This window comes from Herpailurus yagouaroundi, unplaced genomic scaffold (genome assembly GCF_014898765.1).
Source record: "Herpailurus yagouaroundi ecotype Mexico unplaced genomic scaffold, PumYag 100, whole genome shotgun sequence".
NCBI lineage: Eukaryota > Metazoa > Chordata > Mammalia > Carnivora > Felidae > Herpailurus > Herpailurus yagouaroundi.
Window position 1 is genome coordinate 68,911,494 of NW_024412391.1, and position 25,082 is coordinate 68,936,575.

The 25,082-nt window shown below is 38.3% G+C and overlaps 1 protein-coding gene and 1 long non-coding RNA gene across 3 annotated transcripts in view; one reads left to right on the forward strand and one right to left on the reverse strand.

Moving 5' to 3' along the window:
- LOC121028766 (uncharacterized) overlaps positions 1–25,082 on the reverse strand; it is a 224,421-nt gene that overhangs the window by 154,733 nt on the left and 44,606 nt on the right. For both annotated transcript variants that reach the window (XR_005789426.1, XR_005789425.1), the window contains one exon: positions 11,973–12,050. This is a non-coding gene — a long non-coding RNA (uncharacterized LOC121028766). The remainder of the gene's footprint in view (positions 1–11,972; positions 12,051–25,082) is intronic.
- Positions 1,220–24,415, forward strand: STEAP4 (STEAP4 metalloreductase). Its single transcript, XM_040472727.1, has 5 exons — positions 1,220–1,462; positions 17,843–18,300; positions 18,941–19,468; positions 21,017–21,181; positions 22,794–24,415. The coding sequence occupies exons 2-5, from the start codon at positions 17,845–17,847 to the stop codon at positions 23,079–23,081; spliced, it is 1,437 nt and encodes a 478-aa protein (XP_040328661.1). The 5' UTR covers positions 1,220–1,462; positions 17,843–17,844; the 3' UTR covers positions 23,082–24,415.

The following is a 25,082-nucleotide window of genomic DNA, read 5'->3' on the forward strand; positions in this document are numbered from 1 at the left end:
CAAAGGCTTAAAGCCACACTAGACCAGGGGCAGGTCACTAAAACCGTGCTGATTAACCATGAGGCCTCTAAGGAACACACCAGGAGGCCTTCTTTCCTAGCTGCACACCTTTCTCTCACTCTGTCAGTCTTCAAACTGGGGAAACTGATGCTATAAAATCAATTAATACTTTCTTAAGCTCTTCCTTGCCCAAAGAAACTATCAGATGAACCTCTAACATAGGTTTATCAATGAATGCACTAAATATGGAGCACCTATTATAAGCAAGCACTGTTCTAGGTGTGGTGGAGAATCCCAGGCTGAAAACAATAGGGTGTCAACCCCGGGAGCTTGCAGTCCAGGAGAGGAGATGTAGACACAGTAACTCTCTTACAAGGCAAACCATCCTAACTGCTGTATTGGAAGCATAAACTACCCTGTATGGACAAAGAAAAGTTTTATTGCAACCAGAGGCTCGGAGAAGACTTCTTGGAAGACATGGGGTGAGAGCTAACACCACAAGATACTCTGCAGAGAGCTGCAATCCAGGCAAAGGAAGGGTTGGCTCCAAAGTGCTGGGAACAGGCCTCCATATGGCCGAACATCTGGATCTTGACAAGTATGCCATGGAACTTAAGACCAGATGGCTTGGCAAGAGACAGATTAGGAGATTCTAGGTTCTAAACTGCAGAGTTTGAGGGGTGCTTTGCCCCATAGGTTACCATGACTAATTAAACCTTAAACCCCCATAGCTGTAGTTTCTGAGCTCCTCCTATATAGGAAGACATATCAATCCCATTTGCATGTATATAATTATGCAACATATATTATTGCATATTATTATGTAATATTATCTAGCTATAGATCAACAATAAGGTAGCCACATCATCATCCCTCTTTCTTTCAGCTTCTTTTGAACGACTTAATCTACCTAAATGAAAACCTCCTAATTCAAGATCAAGTTATGAGCCCCATGAGAACCCAAGGCTTCCAGACAGAGGGGAAAGATGTCACCTTTTACTCTGAATTGAGACAAAATGGCAGCAAGAGAAATGCCTGGAAGCCTAGACCAGGTAGTGTTTTCCCAGCTACTCGGAGTTGTCTGGCTCCTTCGGGAGAGGGATCCTCCTCAGCCTCCCTAAATTTCAATCTGCCTGGAATGCAGATTCCACGGGCTCTGGGGAAAACCCTTGAAAACCCCGCAGGCTGATACCAGCAGCAACATCTGCAGCAACGGCCACAGGGGCAGCACAGGAAGTTCTGGTTCTTCCAGTTGCCCGGGATTCCCAGTTTGAACGCTTCCTGGAAACGCTTTCTTCACCGCTTATCTTGCGAAATCTAGCGGGCCCTCCCTCCTCTCTCTGGCCTCTTATACGAGCGAGAGGCGCCACCCGCAGCCCGGAGCTGTGAGCTGACCCCCGGCGCTCCCTGCTGCAGCTGCGCCTGACCGTGGCCGCCTCGCCTCAAAAGCACTTCCTAGCAGGTGGGTCCCTGTAGCCCGCTACTGTTTCGTACTTTTCGCCGCGCGGCTCCCCTCCCTTATCTGCTTCAGCCCACCTCGAGCCCCTACTTCCAGGACCCCACTCTCCAGCCCGAAAGCACCTGGAAGAAGGTGCTGGCAAACTGCGCGCCGCGCCCCCCCTACCCCCGCGCCCCTCTCCAAGACGGGCCATCCAAGGGTGTCCCGCGATGAGTTAAGCAATTCAGCAAGCATCTATTTTCCTGGAGTTTTATCGCCCATCTCTACCCCAGGGTGCAGAGAAACCCGAAGACTTAGGGTTTATATTCCTCTATCTTAACTTCTGGATGAGAGCGGTTTTGTGGCGCTCACCAGGAAGGGCGCCTGGAAGAATGTGGCTTTGGCAATCTCCTCAGTCTCAGATCTTCACCAAGAGCTGAAATGTGTGCCGAGATCTGCAACCACTTCCGTCCTTGATCTCGATTTAAACTCCCTCTTTTGTAATTTAGCGATTGCTTTTCCAGAGAAATACTGTTGGAAAAAGTAATTTATTGTGAAGAATAAATAAATCTCTGTTTCCCAGTTTGTCCAGAGGCAGCTAGAAGGTAGTTCCCCTCCCTCCCTGGATGGTAATTTAGGAACTTTTTAAAAAGATGACTGGTGTCATGAAGGGGAGCTGGATGGAGAATAGGGGAGGGAGGTTGGAGAATTCTATTCCTAGTTCTAACTAGAAGCTCACCACCTCAGCCTCATTTTCCACATATGTAAAATAAAAGGTTCTTGGACCAGATGATCGACAGGGTCCAACACTTTACCAAGGTGAAAATCAATGACTAAAGATGCTTGCTGGTTTGAAATATATAGAAAATCTCATTAATGCAGTAAGTATAACCAAGGAATTACTTTCTTCATACTAATGCAAGTTTCAGTGTTGTAGGGAAACTACTCAGTTTTGGAGTGTCTCTTCCCACACAAGTATCTTAGACTTCTAACACATTTATCATTCAGAGAATACTCTCAGCTTTCAAAACCATTCTTCAGCCTTGCTCTGTGAGAATGTCCTATTCCCTATAAATGGCAGTCATATAAATGTCACTCACATGAAAGAACATTTTTTCTGATTCAGTAGGTGTAATTTTATGAAATGGCACATTTATTTGAAGCAGTAACTTTTTTGAGATATGGCCTTTTGCAAGGCCCCGAGTTTTTCAGAATGCTGTGATTTAGCACAGAATGAAATTCCGCCTGCATGCATTCTACCTGCGTGGCAAACATTGCCAACCCAGAAAACCTATTTATCAGGCTTTGGGGTTGTAAAGTAAATGGTACATGTGTATAGAGAAATTGGGTCAGAGCACTTTCTCCATTGGCAACATTTATGGCTCTGCAGAAGTTCACAGAGCAACTTCATGTTCAGAAACCGATGTGTACAAGACCTGACCCCTAACTCGAAAACAATTTCCAGACTTCTGTCTTGCTTCAGCTTACTAACTGTTGTTAGAAGTAACCAAATAAAAGTTTATAAGCCTGTTAATAAGTTGAAAACCCTGGGCCTTGAGCCTTGTTCTGAACAGTTTTAAGAAAAATAGATTCATTTGTCGTAGAATTTCAAAATTGAAGAAACCCTGGGCAGTCACTCTGCATTTCACGATCTCCTGAAGGACCACCCCTACATCATTCCACCATTGTTAATGCCCTTATTAAAAGGACATAGATTCTCCTTTTAAAATCTTCCAAGTAGCTGATTCTGTGGTCACCCTTGGAAACACAGTCCAGTGTTTCGTGATCCTCACCATCTGGTTCTTTTTATAAGTCACTTAGATCTGTCGTCAACTGCTATTTAAAAATCATTTCCTTTTAAAATCTTAAGAAGGCTAAAAAGCTACTGGCAAATAGATGTACATAATCACCCTTCAAACTTGAAGACTTGCTAGGGTACCTTTTTGGTAGTTTCCCCTGAGTTGTCCTCTGAGAAGGAGGCCATTTGCTAAGTCTCTGTACCCACATCTACCTATAATTCTTACTGTAAGATTCTACACGGGCTACGAATAATGTGGTTTTCTGGGTGGGAGCATTTTTTTGAAGTTACATTTATGCCATAAATAACAGAAATAAGATTTACAAAGACAAGAGCTCTGAAGTCACCTGTTTGTTTCTGTTCTTTGTAAGCCCAAAGAGAATGGGTCATTAGTCAGTTATGAAGACTTTCCGAGCAGTTCTGCATGATGTGTTAAGCCTACTTGAGACATTTTGAATGACTTTTCAAAATGATTTGAATTAACACTTGTTCTTTTGTTGAGAAGAAATCAGTCCTGGAAGGAACAAAGGTGATGAATAACTAAAGGATAATTAATGCTTAAAACAATGTATGATGAGAAAACATACTTGGCCTATATACATAAACAGTTTGTTTTTCCAAAACCATTAAGGAAAAGAGAAGAAAGGATGCTTGTACTTTATGGAGATCATCTTTCCGAAGTATACCACTACAAAAAGAATACACTCTTCTACTAGAAGAACTATTTCCATTCTAACTAGGCAGGACATTGACATCCTAATCCAAATCCTTCTCCACAATGTTCTAGAAGAGTTTATTAAACCATGTGAGAGAGATCTTACCACATTGTACTTTGACAGTCACATATTTCTGAAAAGTTATTTTGAGAGAAATATGTTTCTTTTAAATGTAGATTGTATGAGCAGTTCTAATGTCAGGCTGAAGCAAAGTTCAATTTTCATCTTAAAAGGAAAAAAAGTGTGTGCGAAGGGTAATTTTGAAAAGTTAGGACCTATAATTCTGAATAAAAAGAAACCTAAGAGGTAACAATATAACTACATAGTACACCTCCTAGAGGGTTATTAGAACCCACACTAGGTAGTCTCTTTTGCCTCAGTTCCAAATACTTGGTGGGGGGGGGGGGGGGGGAATGGCATTAACAATAGAGCAGGGGACTCCAGTGAGGTCTTCAGTGGTGATGGCACCAAAGCTGAGGAACATGAGAATATGAGGGGGCAATTAATGGTCCACACTGATTATGCATGTTTCATCTGCACCTGCTCTTTTCACAGGGTGTGGAAACAGCTTTGAGCCCAAGTTAAATAGTGGCTGAGGCAATTTTGCGCAGACTTTAGTAAACTTCCTTGTCCTGTTTCCCAGATTAACTTGTGCCCATTCTTTAACCTGGGACCCACTTTGCACAATCCCTTACTTGGGTCCTTACACGCTATATTATAGCAGTTTGAGGATGTGTCTACGTCCTCCCCAAGAGGGAGTACAGCACAGTGCCTGGCACAGAGAGTCTGTTCAAAAAGTCTGTTGCAAACATGAAAGCCTACCAACATGTTGATAACACTGATTTTTATTTTTGGAAGATAAGAACCCTTATGGATGTAGTAGGTTCTGAGCACAGATGCCCCCTGCACTGTACCACTTAAGGTCAAAGTGTCCAGATTTCAAACATTTGCCATTTGGGGAGAAGCATGAGATTGCTTTGTACTGTACAGTCAATATAAAATAAATAGCAGGAATTATTGTAAGTATTTTTTTAAAGGAGTTAGAAATTGCAGGAACCTTGGTGGTTCTTCTCATTAACGTTAATTTTAGTAACCCTATTATGTTGCTATACCGGGTTTCATTTAAAAAATGTGTAACTATAATACTTTAGAGGGTAATTCATTTTAAAGAGTGATCTAATAGGATTAAGGCATTTAAATGAGGCCAGGAAAATTGGAATATTGAATTTTTAAAGGTTTTAATTAGTTTAACTTAAGTAAAACATGTTAGCCTTCTTTAATACTTGAAAGCATGGTATAAGATACAAAGCCTAGTGAACAGTTCACAAGAATTAAGTTATATCAAATCATTCTTATACAAAAAAAAATTTATCATACTTCCAGTTATTTCTTCTCCATTACCGAAGTACTAAAATGATTTCTTCATCCTATTCAATTGCCCTGACTTGGGTGGTATCGGAAAGGGGAGGATGTTGAGGAGAAAGCAGTTAGCAGCTTGGCAAATGGTTTGATTCAGTTGATAATGAAAGCGTATCAATTGCCTCTGGTTTTCCTAGACTAAGATCCCAAATTGTGCATTCTTGAAGCATATCTGAAAAATGGAAAGATACGTGTTTGGGGATAGCAGTACACAAAGAGGCTCCTGTCTGTATCTCCCCCAGGAAAGCAGGAATTACTTTCCCATTTCCACGGTCACATGCAATTCTTGGGAATGGGGGCGGGGAGGTGTGGGAAAGGTAGGGAAAGAGCCAATGGGGTGCTGGTAAATGGCTCTCTGAGAAGAAAAAAAAAAAAAAGTCCTGATTTATCACATTTGCCAATTTCCATGGCATGAAGATTCCCACTGTGCCTAATGTCAAGGTCTTACCTGGCAAGCCAGCCTCTAGCCATACATACCACTGAAAAGAGCTGACATTGAAAACCGAGGAATTTAAAAGAAGGAGCTGTCTCATTAAAGAATATTTATCAACTAGCACTGCTCTCAAGTTTGTATATCAGAGTATAACACAGGGAGGAAGGGGAGCAGTTTCAAAAGCACTTTGTCCCCTGGGGTAAGACAGGGAGCAGCTACAAGGCCAGACCTGGCCCCAAAGCTCAAGCTGATCAGTCCTGGCAAACATTAGAGGCACTCTGGCCACAGCGGAGTCCTTGCCTCTGAGAGCTAGCTTAGAAAGAGATGAAAATGGTACCCAAAAGATGAAGGAAACTATATTCCTAAGAATGTGTGAATCTCCCCTGCCCCCAGGAAATTTATTTTTTAAATGGTAAGAAGATAGACAATATGAAGCAGAATTGAGTTTCTTTTTTTTTTTTAATCTTTTTTAATGTTTATTTTTGAGACAGAGAGAGACAGAGCATGAACAGGGGAGGGGCAGAGAGAGAGGGAGACACAGAATCAGAAGCAGGCTCCAGGCTCTGAGCCATCAGCCCAGAGCCCGACGCGGGGCTCGAACTCACAGACCACGAGATCGTGACCTGAGCTGAAGTTAGACGCTTAACCGACTGAGCCATCCAGGCGCCCCTAAGCAGAATTGAGTTTCATCAGCAGGGACTTAGGAGTGGGATCAGATCCACAGCAACACTCCTCTACCCCCAAACTAAGTTGGCAGTTATCAATACTTAGATAATTCCTCGTGGCCTCAATGCGAAGATAAATGACCATTCATAGGGAATTTACTTAAACAAAGTTCATTCAGAATTGAAATGATCAAATCACTTGCCAAATATCCCTGACCACAGTAGTCCTAGAAAAAGCAAACCCCACTAATTGACACTAACTATTAAGTGGGTTGTCGCGATCACCAAATTATTCAATAAGCAAATGCTCATGTAGCGTGTACAAGCCAAATGCCACCTAATCAGCAAGATAGAGTTATTTTTCTGATGGTGGCAAGTCCAGTTCTGTCCTGATGCTGAATGTGTGGTAAACTACAGATTTGTAAGAAGTTGTCCAGCATTTAGAAGGTAAATAGAGGTCAAGGCAAATTAACTCAGACGTGACTAAATTCCTGACCTTGTTGTCATGAGCCCCAGGCTTTAATCAAATAAATTAACCAACCTAGTCAGTGGCTAATGAACCTACATGATAAAATTCTTGGCCAGGGAATCTTGACAAATGTGGCTGAGACCCAAATGTGAAAACATGTATTAGTAAGGTTTTTGGTTGAACGAGAATTTCATGGAGAACTTAAGTTAAAAATAAATAATTTTTTCTTTTAAAGAACAATTAAAATAGATACTAGAGGTCTGCATTTCCTTGCTGTCTTGGTAATTCATTGGGTGGCAGTGAGATGTTACTAACAGAATCATTATAGCTGCAGCACAGGCCATAGCTGGTTCTCATTATTAGCAAATCCCTATAGAACATTAACGTGAAGGTTATATAGTTATGTTCTTGTGACTTGATCAAACTGTACAGGTTAAGACTCCTGTTTCCTTTTGCATTATTCTGTTGACCAGCATAAAAGCTAATCATCAGTAAACTTGGTTGCTATGAGATAAATAATATTTTCTCACAAAACAATTGAAATAATTTATCAGTTTTTCAGCAACCAACCTACAGTGGTTTTTAATTGGATTAAATGCATTAAATGCTAGATATCTTTTTGTCTGTGGCTATTACTAACAGAGGTACTTCTAACTACAAGGCTAAAATAAGAAATGCACTATTTTATTTTCAAATAACATGTGCAACTGAAGACTGAATGTCAAAAAAAACCAATTAATTAGAAAAATCCATTGATTATAGACATGTTACATTTTTCATAAACTACAATCAGAAGTCTTTTTAAGCCAAGGTCTTCTGATTTTGCTACAATAATATATACCTGTCAGTAAAATAATACATGCTTAAATGTGAATATGCTTGCTTTCTCTGAAGAACTTTGATTTCACTAAATACAGAAAGAGCTCAGTGAAAAAATTGGAGGAGTTCATGTGTTAGTGGAAGGTTTTAAATTTTTTCAAAGTATGTTTTGCTTTCCATTTGTCCCTGGGATATATTAAAACAAATGCTCTAATCACAAGAAGACTGGCACCATTGCACAAGTCCCTGCTGCCCCTCTGCCTTGTGATGAAAGGAGATACTTGATTGATGGGCTTCAGCTCATTACAAATCTGTTGTCAAGTCATGTAGGGCTTTCAGGTTGAAATTCAGAAGGAATAATAAAACAGAAGGAGGGACTTAAAAAAAAGTCCCCGTTTACAGGCATCAAATTAAAATGAAAAATCGTGTCACATCGTACAGAGTTTAAAAATGTTATTTGTATTCTAACTCTTTGGAAGGGGCCAAGCAAGATCCCTGGGTTTGTGTGCTACAACACCAGGGGCAGTGTATGTGTCCACTGGGGATACTACCTGCCAAAAGAATTCAAAATCTTGGATTAAACAATCATTTCAGAATTCAAAGCTAAATTATTAAGTGGGGAAAGGTGGAGAACATCTTTAATAATGGTTTTGTCCAAATGATAAACGAGATAGTGTATGGCACCATTTGAGAGTTACTATTCAAATTCAGGAGCACTGTAGTAGATCTGTGAGGGGAATTGATCCAACAAACTTTGTGGCTCATGGAGAACATCCTGTCAAGGTTTCCTTGAGATAGGAACAAAGCAAAACCCTATCTGGCTGTCTAATACCAAACCCTGAGTCTGACTCCCTTGAGTTTCCTCTTTGTGGGTCCTGCACACTCATTCCTGCCTCTGGTGTTCCTAAAAATAGGAATTCTAGGCTCTCAGACTCAGCCAATGAGTATGTGGTGGGAAAGTTGAAAAGCAGGTGAAATGTTCCTGCAAACCCTTATAACCTCATCAACACCCTACTTTCTCTCTGCCTTTCCCTTCCCTATCATCTCTCTCCAAAAAAGATAGACTTATCTTTTTTTCATTTGCAGTGGTTTTCAGCCGTGGTTCTCCTTAGAATTGATTGCTTGTTTGGGTTGGATTTTTGTGTTGTTGTTTGTTAATACAGATGTCTGGGCTCTATCTCAGACCAATTGATTCAGAATCTCAGGGGGTGGTGCCCTAGCATTTAATAGCTACCTAGCTGATTTTAATGTATGACCAGGAAGAGAACCACTGTAGCAGACCATTAACTGAAAGCTAACAGGTAATGGTTTGCATTCTTGGCTCAAGTAGAATCATCTAGGGGAGCTGTTTTTGAAAAAGAAAATGCCCAGACTCTACCCTAGACCAGTTGACTGAGACTCTCCAAGAGTTTGATCATCAGTATGTTACAAAAGTTCTCTATGTGATCCTAATGTATACCAAGGTTGAGAACCACTACTTTCTAGTGGTTCCTTTGTATGGGTGTTTGCATTTTATAAACCTTAGTGATTCTAAGAATTCACCTTGATGGTTGAACAAAACTCTGGAAAGAGTGCCAGGAAGACATCTGTTTGTCTATACCACCACCATGGCCCCTCTCCCTGCATTCCTGTCCAAACGAAATTCAATAAATGGGTCCTTCTTTGCCTACTTATGGTTTTATCATGGTTCCCAGCACACTATTTCTATTACCCAAAATTGTGTGTTGTGATGATGATAGAGCTTTGTCTTTATAGTCCTTTTCATGATTACCTCCAAACCTTTTTCAGTGAAACATTTTTTTTTTGCATTTTTAGTTTGTATAAATATGTAAAACTGGGTAAACTAAAAAAACAAGTAAGCCTTCTACTATTGTGTGTTAATATAAGATTGTATCTTTATATCAAAGAATTTACCTTAATTTGTATTTTCTATAGATTTATCAGAATAGAAGATGTAAGAGGATTCATGAAGGCTAATTTTTCCTTTCAGGGCTCTCTGCACCTGAGAGAGAGAGGAAGATTTTCTTTCCTCTTCCCATTTTTAAAATGGTCTTATATTCATAAGTATTTAAATATTTTCCTCTTCATTCTGTGAAAACATTAGGGGAAACAAATGGCCCATTTTCCAAAAGCAAGGCCACAAAGTGCCCACCTTTTAGAATGGGCATGCTTTGGGTTGTTGATCCCTGTTCTTCTTACTAAAAGGAATGCAGAACAGGATCTATTCCAGGGCACAGAGAGGGGAGAAAGGTCAATTTGCCTCTGGCTGCTGATACACAAAGGACTTCAAAATTTTATTTTGATGTGTTCTCCAAATGAGGTCTATGCATATACAGAAATATACTGCTTAGGATAAAAAGAAGTCTATTTTACAAGTTTAGATTTGTATCTACTTATCAGATAACTGCACACTGCTATTATACTTTAATATGAATTAATATTGTAATACAGCCCATGATAATCTCCTAAACAAAACAAATAGATTATGTTTTATTTTCAGAAAATGTCAAAAATCATTGATTTGTTAAGTATAAGCATTTAAAATATACAATTTTTTATAGCTATAGATAAGATATTACAAAAACTTATATTGAAAGGCAAAGGAACTAGAATATCTAAAACAGTTCTGAAAATTAAAAAAAAAATGAAGTGGGAAGAATGAGTCTACCTAATTTTAAGTCATCAAAACTTCATAGAATTGGCAGAGTGTAGAAACATAGATCAATGGAACAGAATAGAAAACCCAGAAATAGAGCCATGCATGTGCAGGCAACCGATTTTTGACAAAGGTACAAAAGCAATTCAATGAAAGAAGGATAGTCTTTTAAAAACTGATAGGGAAGTAATTATATATTCATAGGCAAAAAAAATGATTTAAACCTCAGACTTTGTACAAAGATTAACTCAAAATGGATAATGGATTTATATGTAAAATATAAAACTACCAAGCTTTGAGGAGAAAATATTCAAGACCAAGAGCTAGGTGAAGAATTCCCAGACATGACATGAAAAGTACAATCCACAAAAGGAAAAGGCAATATATTAAATTTAATCAAAATTAAAAACCTCTGCTCTGCGAATGACCCATCAGAATAAAAAAACAAGCTACAGAGTGGGAGGAAATATTTGAAGACCACCTATCTGACCAAGGACTCATATCTAGAATATATAAAAACTCAACAGTTAAAAAAAACAAAAATCCATTTAAAAAATGGCCAACAAGATGACTTTTCAAAAACAGGACATATAGTAGCAAATAAGCAAATGAAGAAGTCCATACAATGGACCAGTAGTCAGCCATAAAAAGGAACAAACTGATACATGCACCAACTTGGATGGATCTCAAGGGCATTATGTGACGGGGAAGGGGGGGGGCGGGACGCCAGCATGAAAAAGTTACATTCTATGTGATTTCATTTATATTTCATTCTAAAATGACAAAATGATAGAATTAGAGAACAGACTGATGATTTCCAGGGGTTAAGAGAGCAGAGAGGGGAGTAGAGCTAGAACAGTTCTGTATCCTAATGGCGCCAGTGGATACATGAACTTACCTATGGGATAAAATGACAGAGAACTGTACACACACATTCTACCAATATCAGTTTCCCAGTTTTGATATTGTACTACAGTTATGGAAAATGTAACCCCTGGAGGAAATGAAGAATCCCCAGGAACCTCTCTTACTATCTTTACAACTTCCTGTGAATCTATAGGTATTTCAACAAAAATATTCTTTTGTTAATAGCATTGATTTGTTAGGCATAAACATTTAAAACATGCAATTTTTGTTATCTTGTTGAGACATTTCTATGTTTTTTAAAAGCTAGAATGCTCTTAAATTGGAAGTGGCTGGGCCCTCTCTCATCTCTGACCTCTAGGAGGTGATAGAAATAAAACACACAAACCAGACAAGCCCTAACTTCCTCAAGTGAAGCCTAGTTGGAATTTCCCAGAAGAAGGCTGTCTCAGGTTCCCCATCCCTGGGCTGGGATCTGCAGACAGAGGGAGATGACGGGCAACACTCTACATGACCCACACCTAGTCCCGCTCCGTGCCTTACACGCACGCACATGAGTGCACCCATGCGCAGGCACACAAGCTTCTCTGATGGCTGCTACCATGGCCCTTCCAAGTCATCTTCGCCACCTTTGCATCTGTGCTGTTGGTTACCAATCTCTTAATCTATATGAACGCCCAGTGGGGTCACTTTACCTGTCTTGGCCTTCATCTCAAGGAGCCTCTGAATGATTTTCCAATCCAGGGGGTATTCTTGTGTTTCCTGTGACAGAACTGAAGTGTGTAAAGAGCAGAAGGAAAAAGAAATCACTATGTTATGTTTTAACTATCTTAACTCTACTTTCCCTTAATACCTCTGCTTCCTGTGTAACACATTTCTTATTTTCTTTGTTCCTTCCATCCTACATCTAAAAGTAAAACAGGATTAGGAAACTTTTTAAGTGGCATAAGAAATCTTACTAGCTCCAGAAACCCACGTTTACACACGGGAGCTATTTTGAGTTACAAATGGTAAGAAATGGGCGTAACTTCCTTTTTTATATAATACCTTCTCTAAAATGAACCCTCAACTTGATCTCCCTTGTGGTTTCAATTATGCCTACATCTCCTTTTTATGAACTCCTGTCATTGGAATTTTTTCCAAGAGTTCAGAATTAAATTCTTCCAAAGAATTAATAACTTTATTTTTCACATGTTTTTTCATCATCCCAGTTATGGTAACCTGAGATCTGATCTTTTTTGCTTTTTCCATGAAAACAAACAATAACCAAACTGTTGTATTATCCTGGATTGACTGGCAAGCAGAGGCTGTGACAAAGGTATGCATGCAGAATTTACTAGGGAAGTGATTCCAAGGAGCGGAGTGAAGAGCAAGGGGCATAAACTAGGAACGTGAGAAAGATGGCAGGAAAGAGCCTTAATTTGGCCACTGCTAAGGAGGAGTGGTGCTGTATTCTGCTGTGGCTTTCTGAGGAGCCTTATAAAACGTGTCAGAACTGCGTGCCAGAAGATGAAAGGGTCAGCATTTATCCAGGGAGCCACGTCCTCCATTGGGCTATGGTGGCCCCATGGGTCATATGTGTCTGAATGCTAAGCAGGTACAGGTATCAGAGAAACCTCAGGACAAGAATGAAGAGGGTCCCCAAAGTGGGTCCCCAAAGCGAGCCTCTGATAGGCAGTGGAAGTTCAGCAGAGCTCCATTACTGCCCAATAACTAAAAGTAGAACCAGGAAGATTTGAAGAGGAGCTCAAGATGTGGCCACCAAATTACCAACCTTATATCTTCTATAACTTGATAAGGAGTAACTAATTGCCCTATTTCTTTCTAAATCAATCAGTGATATTTTAATACCTCCTTACCATCTTTGTACCTCCAATTTGCCCAGTAATATCTCTGAAGGTTTAAGACTAAAAATATTTTTTTCAGGTTATTTTCAGAGAGACAGAGCACGAGCAGGGGAGGGGCAGAGAGAGAGAGAGAGAGAGAGAGAGAGAGAGTCCCAAGCAGGCTCTGCTGGGTCAGTGCAGAGCCCAGTGTGGATTTCAAACTCGTGACCTGAGCCAAAATCAAGAATCGGACGCTTAACCAACTGAGCCATCCAGGTGTCCCAAGAGTGAAAATAATTTTAATGTTTGGTGTAACAACCTAAGTGTGTTACACTAGATTGTTAAGCTGCACTTTAAGAGGAAAATATTAAAATAAAATATGAAAGAATTACAAATGAGAGAAATTCACACTTGAACTGTTTATATATCTATGTTTTGATAAATTCATATGCCCTAAAGCCATTTCACACAGGATTTTTAAGAAATAAGTGAGGAAAGCAGAAACTTCTTAAGAATTATTGAATGCTATTCGAGATAAATTGTATATATTTCCAATAATCCATTATAGAAGCATAATTAACCCTTACTTTATAGAATTTATATAAAGGTTTCATTAATTAGGTAACTAATAGATTGGTTAATTAGAAAATTACTAAATTATTTGAATAACCTATTAATATTAGATAAGTTATTAAGCATTTTCTATATCTGAAGAACTATATTAAGATACACTAGTTCATCGAATCCTCACACTGTCTCCAAAGTAGGTACTATCAATCTCTCATTTTAAAGATGATGAAACAGAGACACCAAGAGTTTAAATAACTTACCCAAGCTGAGAGTGGTAGTAAAAATTGGAGCAAAGAAAGAGGCATTTGGGTAGCTTAGTTGGTTAAGTGTCGGACTCTTGATCTCATCTCAGGTCTTGATCTCAGGGTCTTTTTTTTTTAATGTTTATTTATGTATTTATTTTTGAGAGGAGAAAGTGCGAGCAGGGGAGGGACAGAGAGAAAGGGAGACAGAGAATCCCAAGCAGGCTCCGTGCTGTCAGCTCAGTGCCTGACGTGGGGTTCAAACTCACGAAACAATGAGATCGTGACTTGAGCCGAAATCAAGAGGCGGATGCTTAACCAACTGAGCCACCCAGCTGCTCTGATCTCAGGGTCTTAATCTCATGATCATGAGTTCAAACCCTATGTTTAAGCTTCACTAAAAAAAAAAAAAAAAAAAAAAAAAAAAGTTGGAGCAAAACAATAGTGCTGTTTAGCTGATATGTTCATTTTTTTTTTTTAAGTTTATGACAGGTTAGAATAAATTAAGGTAGTGGCCAAACTGCCAAAATTCAGTCTGGAATCACTCTCACTTTGCAATGATTAAGATGATCCAAGTAAGAATATGTCAATAAAGATACCATCCATCTCATTAACAGTTGCTGGTAACTTTATCAAATCTGTATTTTGCTTGCAAATGTTCATCCAAATATAAGAGATAGAAAATAATGTTAGGATAAAAGACTGGATGAAAAGTGAGGGGACAGCTATCTGACCTTCTTTGAACATACTCACAGTCTGACAGTAACTAAGGCATCATTTACCAGTTTGAGGGGTTGAGTTGTAAAAACAAGGTGTTAACTGATTAGCAATTAACCAATATAATATAAATTGCTAACCTAGTTTGCATTTGTAGATGCTACTAAAAATTTTTCAAAGGCACAGCTACGTTCCCATCTGAGAGGCCCTATATCATCTTCAGGTGCTTCCCTACATGCGGTCACAAAAGTTCAGGGTATCAGTCACCAGCTGGTTTTAAAAATGATTCAGTTGCTATGATTAATTCAGTTATTCAAAGAGTTCCTGTGGAAGCACAGGAGAGTCTTGTATGTCCTGTCCTTTTCTTCCATGATTTGTGACTACCTCCAAAGCTCTAACTGGTCTGCTTGTGATACAGGTACACATTTTTAGATAAGCTCAGGTAAGAGTATAGGTGTTTTCCACAGGCTAAATGGAAAGGGCAAATTTCTGAAATCCCATTAAAAAGGTACAAGCTTCATATGCTCTACAATCAGCATGAAAGCCACCCTGTAGGAATTAAATAGTGACTACATGTGGTTTAAAATTCCACAGCAAATTCACTGAGTGTTACTTTAAACCCACTTGGATTAAAGAAGCAATGTCTTTACAACATCCTCCCCAACTTCTCTCCTTCTCCCTTATTCTTCCCCGTTCTTATATCATAATCATTCAACTTCCTCTTCATTATGTGCCCCACAGTGTGCCTGGCACACAGAGCAAACAGCTACTTCTAACACCTACAATGCACCTTTCTAATATCGTTCAACAAATTGTAGCAGGAAGTGTCTAGTCCATCATAATCAATGCTCTTGTTAGCACTGGGGATACGTTACTAACAAAAAGAAAGAAAGAAAGAAAGCAAGCAAGCAAGCGAGAGCAAGGGAGGGAGGGAGGGAAGGAGGGAAAGAAAGAAAGGAAGGAAGGAAGGAAGGAAGGAAGGAAGGAAGGAAGGAAGGAAGGAAGGAAGGAAGAAAGAAGGAAGGAGAAAGAAAGGAAAGAAAGAAAAAGAAAGAGGAAGAAAGAAGGAAGGAGAAAGAAAGGAAAAGGTCAATTGAAAATTTAAACTAAATAATAAATGTTATTTAAAATAAATAATAGGGGTGCCTGGGTGGCTTAGTCAGCTGAGGGTCTGACTCTTGGGTTTGGCTCAGGTCATAATCTCAGGGGCATGGGTTTGAGCCCCACATCGAGCTCTGTGCTGAGCATGGTGCCTGCTTGAGATTCTCTCTCTCTCTTAAAAAGAATTAATTAATTTTGGGAAAAATTCAGTACTAAAAGAAAAAAAATATTCTAATAAAACAACCAAATTTATTTTATTACATTGGAGAAATTTGAGGACTTTGATTTGTTTTTAATTTAAATTTCACAAACTTTCAAAAAGTAACTCACATGGTTTACAACAGTATCCAACTTTAGTTTCAACTTGCATTTCTTTTATTTTGGGTAAGATTAAGATTTTTTTGTTTCACTACATTAAAAAGTCTTTCATATCACCTTAGGATAAACAGTCAACTTATATCCTTTGCCCAATTTTCTAAAGGACAATTTTTAAAAAATATTTATTTATTTTTGAGAGACAGAGAGCATAAGCAGGGGAGGAGCAGAGAGAGAGAGACACACACACACACACTCTGAAGCATGTTCCAGGCTCCGAGCTGTCTGCACAGAGCCCAATGTGGGACTCGAACTCATGACCTCATGAGATCATGACCTGAGCCGAAGTTGGATGCTTAACTAATTGAGCCACCCAGGCTTTCCAGCAATTATTTTTTTTTATTTGTAGGAGTTAAAAATATTTTTTCCAGTTTGTTGATCTTCTTACTTTGTTTATAGTGGTTTCTGCTTTGCGGGTATTATTTATTTTTATGTAATCACATTTATTCCCTTTTTCTTTGATGGTTTCAGGAATTTATAGGAAAAGAGCCTTTCCCCTCTAAAGTTATAAAAGAAACCTCAATGTTTCCATCTAGTTCTATTATGGTTCTACATAGATAGATAGATAGATAGATAGATAGATAGATACAGATAATTTAAGTGTTTAATTTTTCTTCATCTAGTTCTTGTACCTGTCTTGTTATCTTAAGTTTATTCCTAAATATTTTCTCTATTTTGTTGCAACTGTAAATAGGACCCTTTCTTCTATTAAATCTTGAACTTATTTTTTAATAAATGAAAAATATTGATATTAATTGGCTTCCTGAACAAGATGCTGGATTGATTTTATTACAGTACTTTTTCAGTTGACTTTCTCAAGGTTCCCAAAATTACAGTTTGATCATCCACAACTCCTTTTGATTTTCTATATCTCAAATCTTTTACTCTGGTCTAGTTGTGTTAGCTAGAATTTCCAAACAATAATAACTAAAGTGGCCAAGGCAGATAGGTTTCTCTGGCTTATGACTTTATTGGGAGTGTTTCTGGTCATTTTTTTTTTTTTTTTTGTAATTCTGTTTAAGTATAATACTAATTGATTTTAGGTTGAGGGAGATATTTTGTATGTTAAAGAAATATCTCTCTGTTCCTTTTTGACTATGAATCAAAAATAAATGTCAAATTTTAACATATGTCCACTTAGCATACATAAATTTGACTGTATTTTTCTCCTTAAATCTTCTAATATATTAAGTTATATTAGTAGATTCCTAATATTGAATTTAAAGAACTAATCTTTATATTTATTCCTAGAATAATCCCCATTTGATCAATGCACACTTTCTCTTACCAAGCTACTGGATTCCGTTTGCTAATGTTTTATTTAGGATTTTTGTACATAAAACATAAGTAAATTGGTCTACAATTTCCTTACTAGTGCATCCTTTGCTAGATTTTGCTCTGAGAACTCTAGGAACTGTTAAGTGTTAGGTAAATGCAGTTATCATTGTAACACAGGTCCATGGTTTAAAGCATCCACCAATAAGTGTCTTGGTTCTTCACTACATCTCTTCATCCAACAGAAGTTTTTCACTAATGACTTTGTTAAATGAGACACATGTGAGCATATATATGAAAATTTTTACTCTTTCCAAATTATGTGGGAATTACGCTTGAGATAATTCATGAGAAGATGAGAGCAACCCAGATGATCACTGTTTCCTGGATATGATTCTCATTAACTTTTCCAGGTTGAGCATTCATATTTTGTTGACTATTTCTGTTATTATATTTCAGTTATGGAAAAAACTTCTACAGATGCATTTCCTTTTACTATGAATTCTTCAGAAAAGCAAGAGACTGTATGTATTTTTGGAACTGGAGATTTTGGAAGATCACTGGCACTTAAAATGCTCCAGTGTGGTTATTCTATTGTTTTTGGAAGTAGAAACCCCCAGAAGTCCAGTCTGCTGCCCAACGGTGCAGAGGTCTTGAGCTACTCAGAAGCGGCCCGGAAATCAGACATCATAATCATAGCAGTCCACAGAGAGCATTATGGTTTTCTCACAGAACTAACTGAGGTGCTCAAAGGGAAAACATTGGTCGACATCAGCAATAACCTCAAGATCAATCAGTATCCAGAATCTAATGCCGAGTACCTTGCTCAGCTGGTGCCAGGTGCTCACGTAGTAAAAGCATTTAACACCATCTCAGCCTGGGCTCTCCAGTCTGGAGCACTGGATGCAAGTCGGCAGGTAATATTAAATGATTACTTTATACTCAATCTTTTAAAAAGTAAATGTTTGAATGTCCACTTTCCTCAAAGATGCCAAAATATAATTACAAAACAAAATACCCACTAAACATTTCAGTTTGCTAATATGTGCCATGGATAATTTTCTTGGGCTTAATCAAGTAGTCAATTGTTGTGATTTATTTCCCACTGTCAGCACCCTCAGCTTTGAGTTTGGTTGAAGCCAATGGTGTCAGTCTCCAGAGGCCTCCTATAAATACTAAAAAGTAACACAGTTAAATTGTTGATGGATATCCTTTCCATTCCCATCACACTGTATGAAACTGATTCCATTTATTCACTGAGATTAAAAGTAATCCCAAAGTGATATAGTACCCACAAATACAGAAGAAAAATCAAACCATCACCCTGGGAGAACCAAGTCCTACTGTGTCAGTGTGATATACTAAAACCACTCTCAGTTTCAACCCTGGTACTTAACTATCCAGCACGCATGTGCAAGTTGAAAACATGTTGCTTCTATATCCTTGTTTGAAAAGCAGTTCACTACTACACGTCCTTGCTCTGCACAGTGCTTACATAGACTTTCAAAGTAATTATTAAAGAAAGAATAAGTACAAAATAAATTATTCTTAACCCAGGTGTTCGTCTGTGGAAATGACAGCAAAGCCAAGCAAAGAGTAATGGATATTGTTCGTACTCTTGGACTTACTCCACTGGATCAAGGATCTCTCATGGCAGCCAAAGAAATTGAAAACTACCCCCTGCAACTGTTTCCAATGTGGAAGTTCCCCTTCTATTTGTCTGCCTTTCTGTGTGTCTTCTTCTTTTTCTACTGTGTTATAAGAGATGTAATCTACCCCTATGTTAATGGCGGGAAAGATAGCACATTTCGCATGGCTATTTCCATTCCAAATCGTGTCTTCCCAATAGCAGCACTTACACTGCTTGCCTTGGTTTACCTCCCGGGCGTTATTGCTGCCATTCTGCAACTGTACCGAGGTACAAAATACCGCCGATTCCCAGACTGGCTTGACCATTGGATGCTTTGCAGAAAGCAGCTTGGCTTGGTGGCACTGGGATTTGCCTCCCTTCACGTCCTCTACACACTAGTGATTCCTATTCGATATTATGTACGATGGACAATGAAAAACAGAACCATCACCCAGGTAAATCTCTACTCATTTGTATTCTCCAGTTCCTTAAAGCAAAGGGAAATCTTGCTACATCATATTCCACTTCACAATTATAGAAAATCACTCTTCTAACTATCTTTTTTTTTCTTTAATGTTTATTTATTTATTTTGAGAGAGGGGGCAGGAGCAGAGAGAGAGTGAGACAGAGAATCCCAAGCAGGCTCTGCACTGTCAACACAGGACCTGACACAGGGCCGGAACTCACGAACCATGAGAACATGACCTGAGCTGAAATCAAGAGTCAGACAGTTAACCGACTGAGCCACCCAGGTTCCCCAAACCATCTTTTTTTTTTTTTAATGTAGACTATAGTTCCTGTTTGGGGTTTTCTTTGTTTTGGTTTGGTTTGGGGTTTTTCTGAGTTTGGGTTTTAGGGTTTTGTTTTTGTTTGTTTTTTTTTTTTTAATGAATTTGGTTGAGATCTCATAAAACTAGTGAGAATGAAAGTTAGATTCCCAGGTTCGCTTGGGTGCAGATGTGTACTTGCAGGATTCACTGGGATGCTGGCAAACTGGCAGATTTGGAGGCTCAGGAAACCTAATAACACTTACTTGAATTCCTTAGGGAAGGAGAGCAGTCAAGAAATGTAAACCAATGAGTTTTCAAGCTTCTCTTGTTGTGCATGCTACTTCCTCTTGGAAGTCAAAACCAACCATCTTATAAAAGTAAGGGGACTGTTCAAACCTCTGTCACAGGAAGGTAAACAAATTCACAAAAGGGTGCTTATACCTCCACTAATGTTTGACTTGCAGAAAGCCATCCTCAAAAACTAGAAAATTACAAAATTTTGAGCAAATGTCAAATACTATTTTCTGCATAGTGAACAATTCAGAGAGAATCAGCTCAGAGAGTCATAAAGCAATCCCAGAGGAAGTGTTATCCATCCGTTCTAGTTTGGAAGTAATTGGTTTTGATCAATCTTACTGAAGTCTCAAAGTTTCTTAGTCAATAACTCATTGATGGTACTTCTGTGGATTTCTCTACATTATTTCTCAAATACATAGGATATTCTTAGGTAACAGTCCCATTTAAAGGGCCTGGATTTTCTCAGTCTGTGGTATGGGCAGACTTGATGCTATATTATGACATAATAAACATGAAAGAACCCAAACATTGTGTGTGTGAATAATCAGCATATAAAGCAGATGAACAGAATCCAGATATAATCATTTGAGAACATCAAGTTTTGCTTGAGGAACAAGAAGCCACATGGTAAAGAAGGTTTAAGTAAATGTTTACTTTGTTTTAGAATTTATAGGGTCAATTAAAACCTTCTACACAATTCCTAGAGTCAACTATATAATAAAGTCCCAGCAGAACCAATTACTTTTTCTACCAAGAAATATCATTTCCAAGTACATATTTCTCTATAGTTATTTTCAAGTGATTATTAAGAAATGCATACAATTTGTCCTGAGCAAATATAGTATGCAGAGGTATTTTTCACTCCCCTTAAAAGTCTGGGCAGTTTGTAAAAAAAAAAAAATGTAATTTTTAAAAATTGATAATAATTTTTCTTAGGCAACGGCAAAGAGAGAAGATCCATTTAGCACCTCTACTGCCTGGCTTAGTGATTCATACGTAGCTTTGGGAATCCTTGGATTTTTCCTGTTTGTACTCTTGGGAATCACTTCCTTGCCATCCGTTAGCAACACGGTCAACTGGAGAGAGTTCCGATTTGTCCAGGTAACAACTTCAAGATATAATCTACTTTATATTGCAAAATAAGTCTGGCTTTACAAATATTTTCATTTTTCTCTCATACGATGTACAGATTTTCATTATGCTCCTTCACTTCCACCGCAGTGTCACAAAAATAGCAAGTGAAACACGTTCAAGTCCAAAAATGCTAAACTCTGGTACCAAAAGGCATTGCATAATAGTTTCATTTCCTAGCTGGGCATCACATGCCAAGACTGCTGACTACTCCTAGAGCCATAGGTGTGAGTATAGAGTGAAGAGCACCAATAACTATTAAACTTTGTGTGTAGGGATATGCTAGGCACAAGGTGAAGAGAAACCCAAAGACAAAATTTCTACTTCTGATATCTGCCTTCTAATAAGGACATACTGATACAAAAAAGGCATATATTAAACTCAACTTTAAAACCACCAAAGCAAGGCTTGTTAGACTGTCATACCAGACTCAGTGCGGGTCTATACAAGGGAGAATTGGTTTTGCCCACATACCAACCACCAGACACCTCACTAAAAGCAGTTAGTTACTATTCTTATAGACCAGTAGTCCTCAAAGTGTGCTACCTAGAACCTCAGCATCACCTGGGATCTTATTAGAGACACAAGTCCCCAGGCTCCACGCAGACCAAATGGATCAGAAGAAACTCTAGAGGTGTGGCCCAGCAATGTGTTTTAACAAGCCTTCCAAATTATTCTGATGCATGCTCATTGTGAATCAGTGTAACAGAAAAGACCATTAGTAACTGGAATTGGATTTGAATTTTATAAAACTATTTGAATTTCTGAAAGTCTTGCAGTTTCTCCCAGAGAACAAATGCAGTCAACATTTTCTCATGTTAACACCTTTAGTCAAGGCTATTAAGACAGAAATAAACATTGAGCTTTAGAATTTAGGCCAAAACAAACAAATAAAAGTAAAGTTTGCTAATTGTTCTTTACTGCAATAGAAATTAGCTAGCATCTGCTTTTAGTCTGTAACATAAACTAATGTGGTGCTTCTTAAGGACATACTGTCTTAGCATCTCTGGCCTCCAGAAAAGTTGATCAAGGAAAGAGTTTCACCACTGGGGAAGAAGCCACAGTATATTACTTATTCTAACTCAAAAAAGTTTACTTCTGGAAAACTTTCCCATCTAGCCAGGTTAAGATGAAACCACCACTTAATCCCTTCACCTATTTCGCCCATCCCAGGAATGAAAAGTACAGGGAATATAGTCAATAATATTGTAATAAAATAGTATGGTAACAGCTGGTCCTACACTTGTCATGGTGAGCAGTACAAAACATATGGAATTGTCAAATCAATACGTTGTACACCTGAAACTAATATGATATTGTATGCCAACTATACTTCAGGAATAATTTTTTTTTAAAAAAGGATGAAACCACCATATCATTTATAAGCACAATATTTTTTAAATGAAATATTTATCAACCTGGAGGAGGGTTAATGTTTTCTCCAGTACTTAGCAGAGTGTTCTAAATATTACAGACGTCAAAGGTTTGTGGTTGGTAATAAATATCCTGCATTGGCTTAGAGTGTTTCATTTTAAAATATAAATATAGTGTTAATGTACATATTCTTTTCTTGCTTATCCAGTCCAAACTGGGTTATTTGACCCTGATCTTATGCACAGCCCACACCATGGTGTATGGTGGCAAGAGATTCCTCAGTCCTTCGAGTCTCATATGGTACCTTCCTTCAGCCTACGTGATAGCACTCATCATTCCCTGCATCGTGCTGGTGATCAAGTTCGTCCTCGTCCTGCCATGTATAGACAAGACCCTTACACGGATCCGCCAGGGCTGGGAGAGGAATGCGAAACCGACATTGAATGGAGAAAGATATTTAAAGCAAAGTTCAGTCCACCTGGACTCTGAACTGTAGTAGTGTATATTTAGAGAAGACTACGTAATGGGAACAGTTAAGAAGCCATTTTTCTCCCACCATGACCTGAAGTTTGTTAACAGAGAAGGAGCTGTTGCCTGACTTTAAGAACTTGACAGATAGGAATAGAACACCAGTAAATCTCAGGTTAGTGATGAATCTGTGTAGGTCCCTGCCTCTCTTTTTCCCAGAGGCAGCAGGGCTGAGGTCATGGTTACCTTTGTGGTTTCACACTAAAAAGTTGTTTTGTCATGGGCAACGTGCATGACCTAATGTCTTGCAAAATCCAGGGGAAGTACGGCAACTTCCTTCTCTGGGTCAAGGGGCTGAGTGGAATGAAAAAGAAAACAGTAAGATGGTGGCCACTGATAAAGGCTTTCTGAGGTATGTCTGAAAAGGAGGACCAATGAAGTGAAAGGAATGAGAATTTTTCTTATTGTTCTTTGCAAGTGAAGGTGGTCAAAAATATTGCCATAGTGAATTCTGTAGTTAAATGTGCTCTTTGATTTTGCTTTTGCCAACATGGATGTGTACTGTGGAGAACCATTGTATAACACAACAAATAATTTCACAATTTATTGGAAGTAACCATGGGTTGGATATATGCAAGTCTATTACTGTTGTCGTAAGATCCTTCCTTTACAAGGAATAAGTACACGGAAGATTGAGTTACAATTGAGAGATATCCACTTGGATTTTCTCAGTGTACAACAAGCAAGGAAGGGTTGATAAAACCCTTGCACGAAAAGTTCACATAAACCAGAATTTTAGACAGCAAGCTACATAAATTTTGTAAAGCTGCACTATACTAGGTATGTATGATTTAGATATTTTGGTATGCTTTGTGAATACTATATTCCAAATATTGGTCAATACTAATCATCTATGAAATGAATTTCTAGTATAAAAAAAGTGTCTTCTCTAATTCTCAAGGCTTATATAATTTTAAGCAGTGACGTTAAATGAATAATGAAAGTATAATTTTGACAAATGCATAGATGAGAGAGAATTATGTAAAATCTTAGGGTAGGGAGGCATGAACAGTAGCTGAAATATAAGACTTGGTTCTTTCTCAAATCTTTGTTGTAATGCAGATGGTTTGCTCTATTTTTCCTGTGCTGATAATACCATTTCCAAGATGACTTTCCACAGGATTAGCCTTCCTGGCTCATACATGAAGCTGAAAGGGGCCTTAGGCACCCACTTCCCACAAAATGAAATAACCCAAAGGCTTTGGGTTTGACATTTTTCTGCCTACTCCATTCTTTCTGTTTTAACTTTTATTATCATATATTCTACATGATGCAAAATGATTAAAATATATTAGAATATCACCCACCATCCAGGAGATTTTTCTATGAAACTTTTTGAAAATAGTTTTATCTATACTGTATATTCAACTTCACATCCTCCTTTTTTCACTTAATATATCAGTGGTTTTGTTCTCTTACTTACATGGTATATGTATATTATTAATGGCTGCATTAATATTACATCAAATGGGCACTTATTTAACCAATGCGCTAATTAAACACGTAGGTTATATCTGTTTTTTACTAAAACAAATAACATTTCAGAATACCTTAGCACTTATAACTTTTTTCCATACTTTAAATTATTTCCTTGGAATACTTGCCAAGAATTGGGATTATGAAATTAAAGAACTTTTTTAATGCTTATTTATTTTTGAGAGAGAGACAGACAGACAGAGCATGAGTAGGATAGGTCAGAGAGAGAGAGACAGAGACAGAATCCTAAGCAGGCTCCAGGCTCTGAGCTGTCAGCACAGAGCACAGTGCAGGGCTGGAACCCACAAACCACTAGATCATGACCTGAGCTGAAGTCAGACACTTAACTAACTAAGCCACCCAAGAGCCCCAGATTTTGTTTTTTATATCAGTTTGTGTTCCCTGAGAAGGCACACAGAATGCATGCTCCATTAATTTATCTTTGATTCACTCAAGCAAGGTTACAAAAAACCTGGAAAACTGTGAGCAGAGC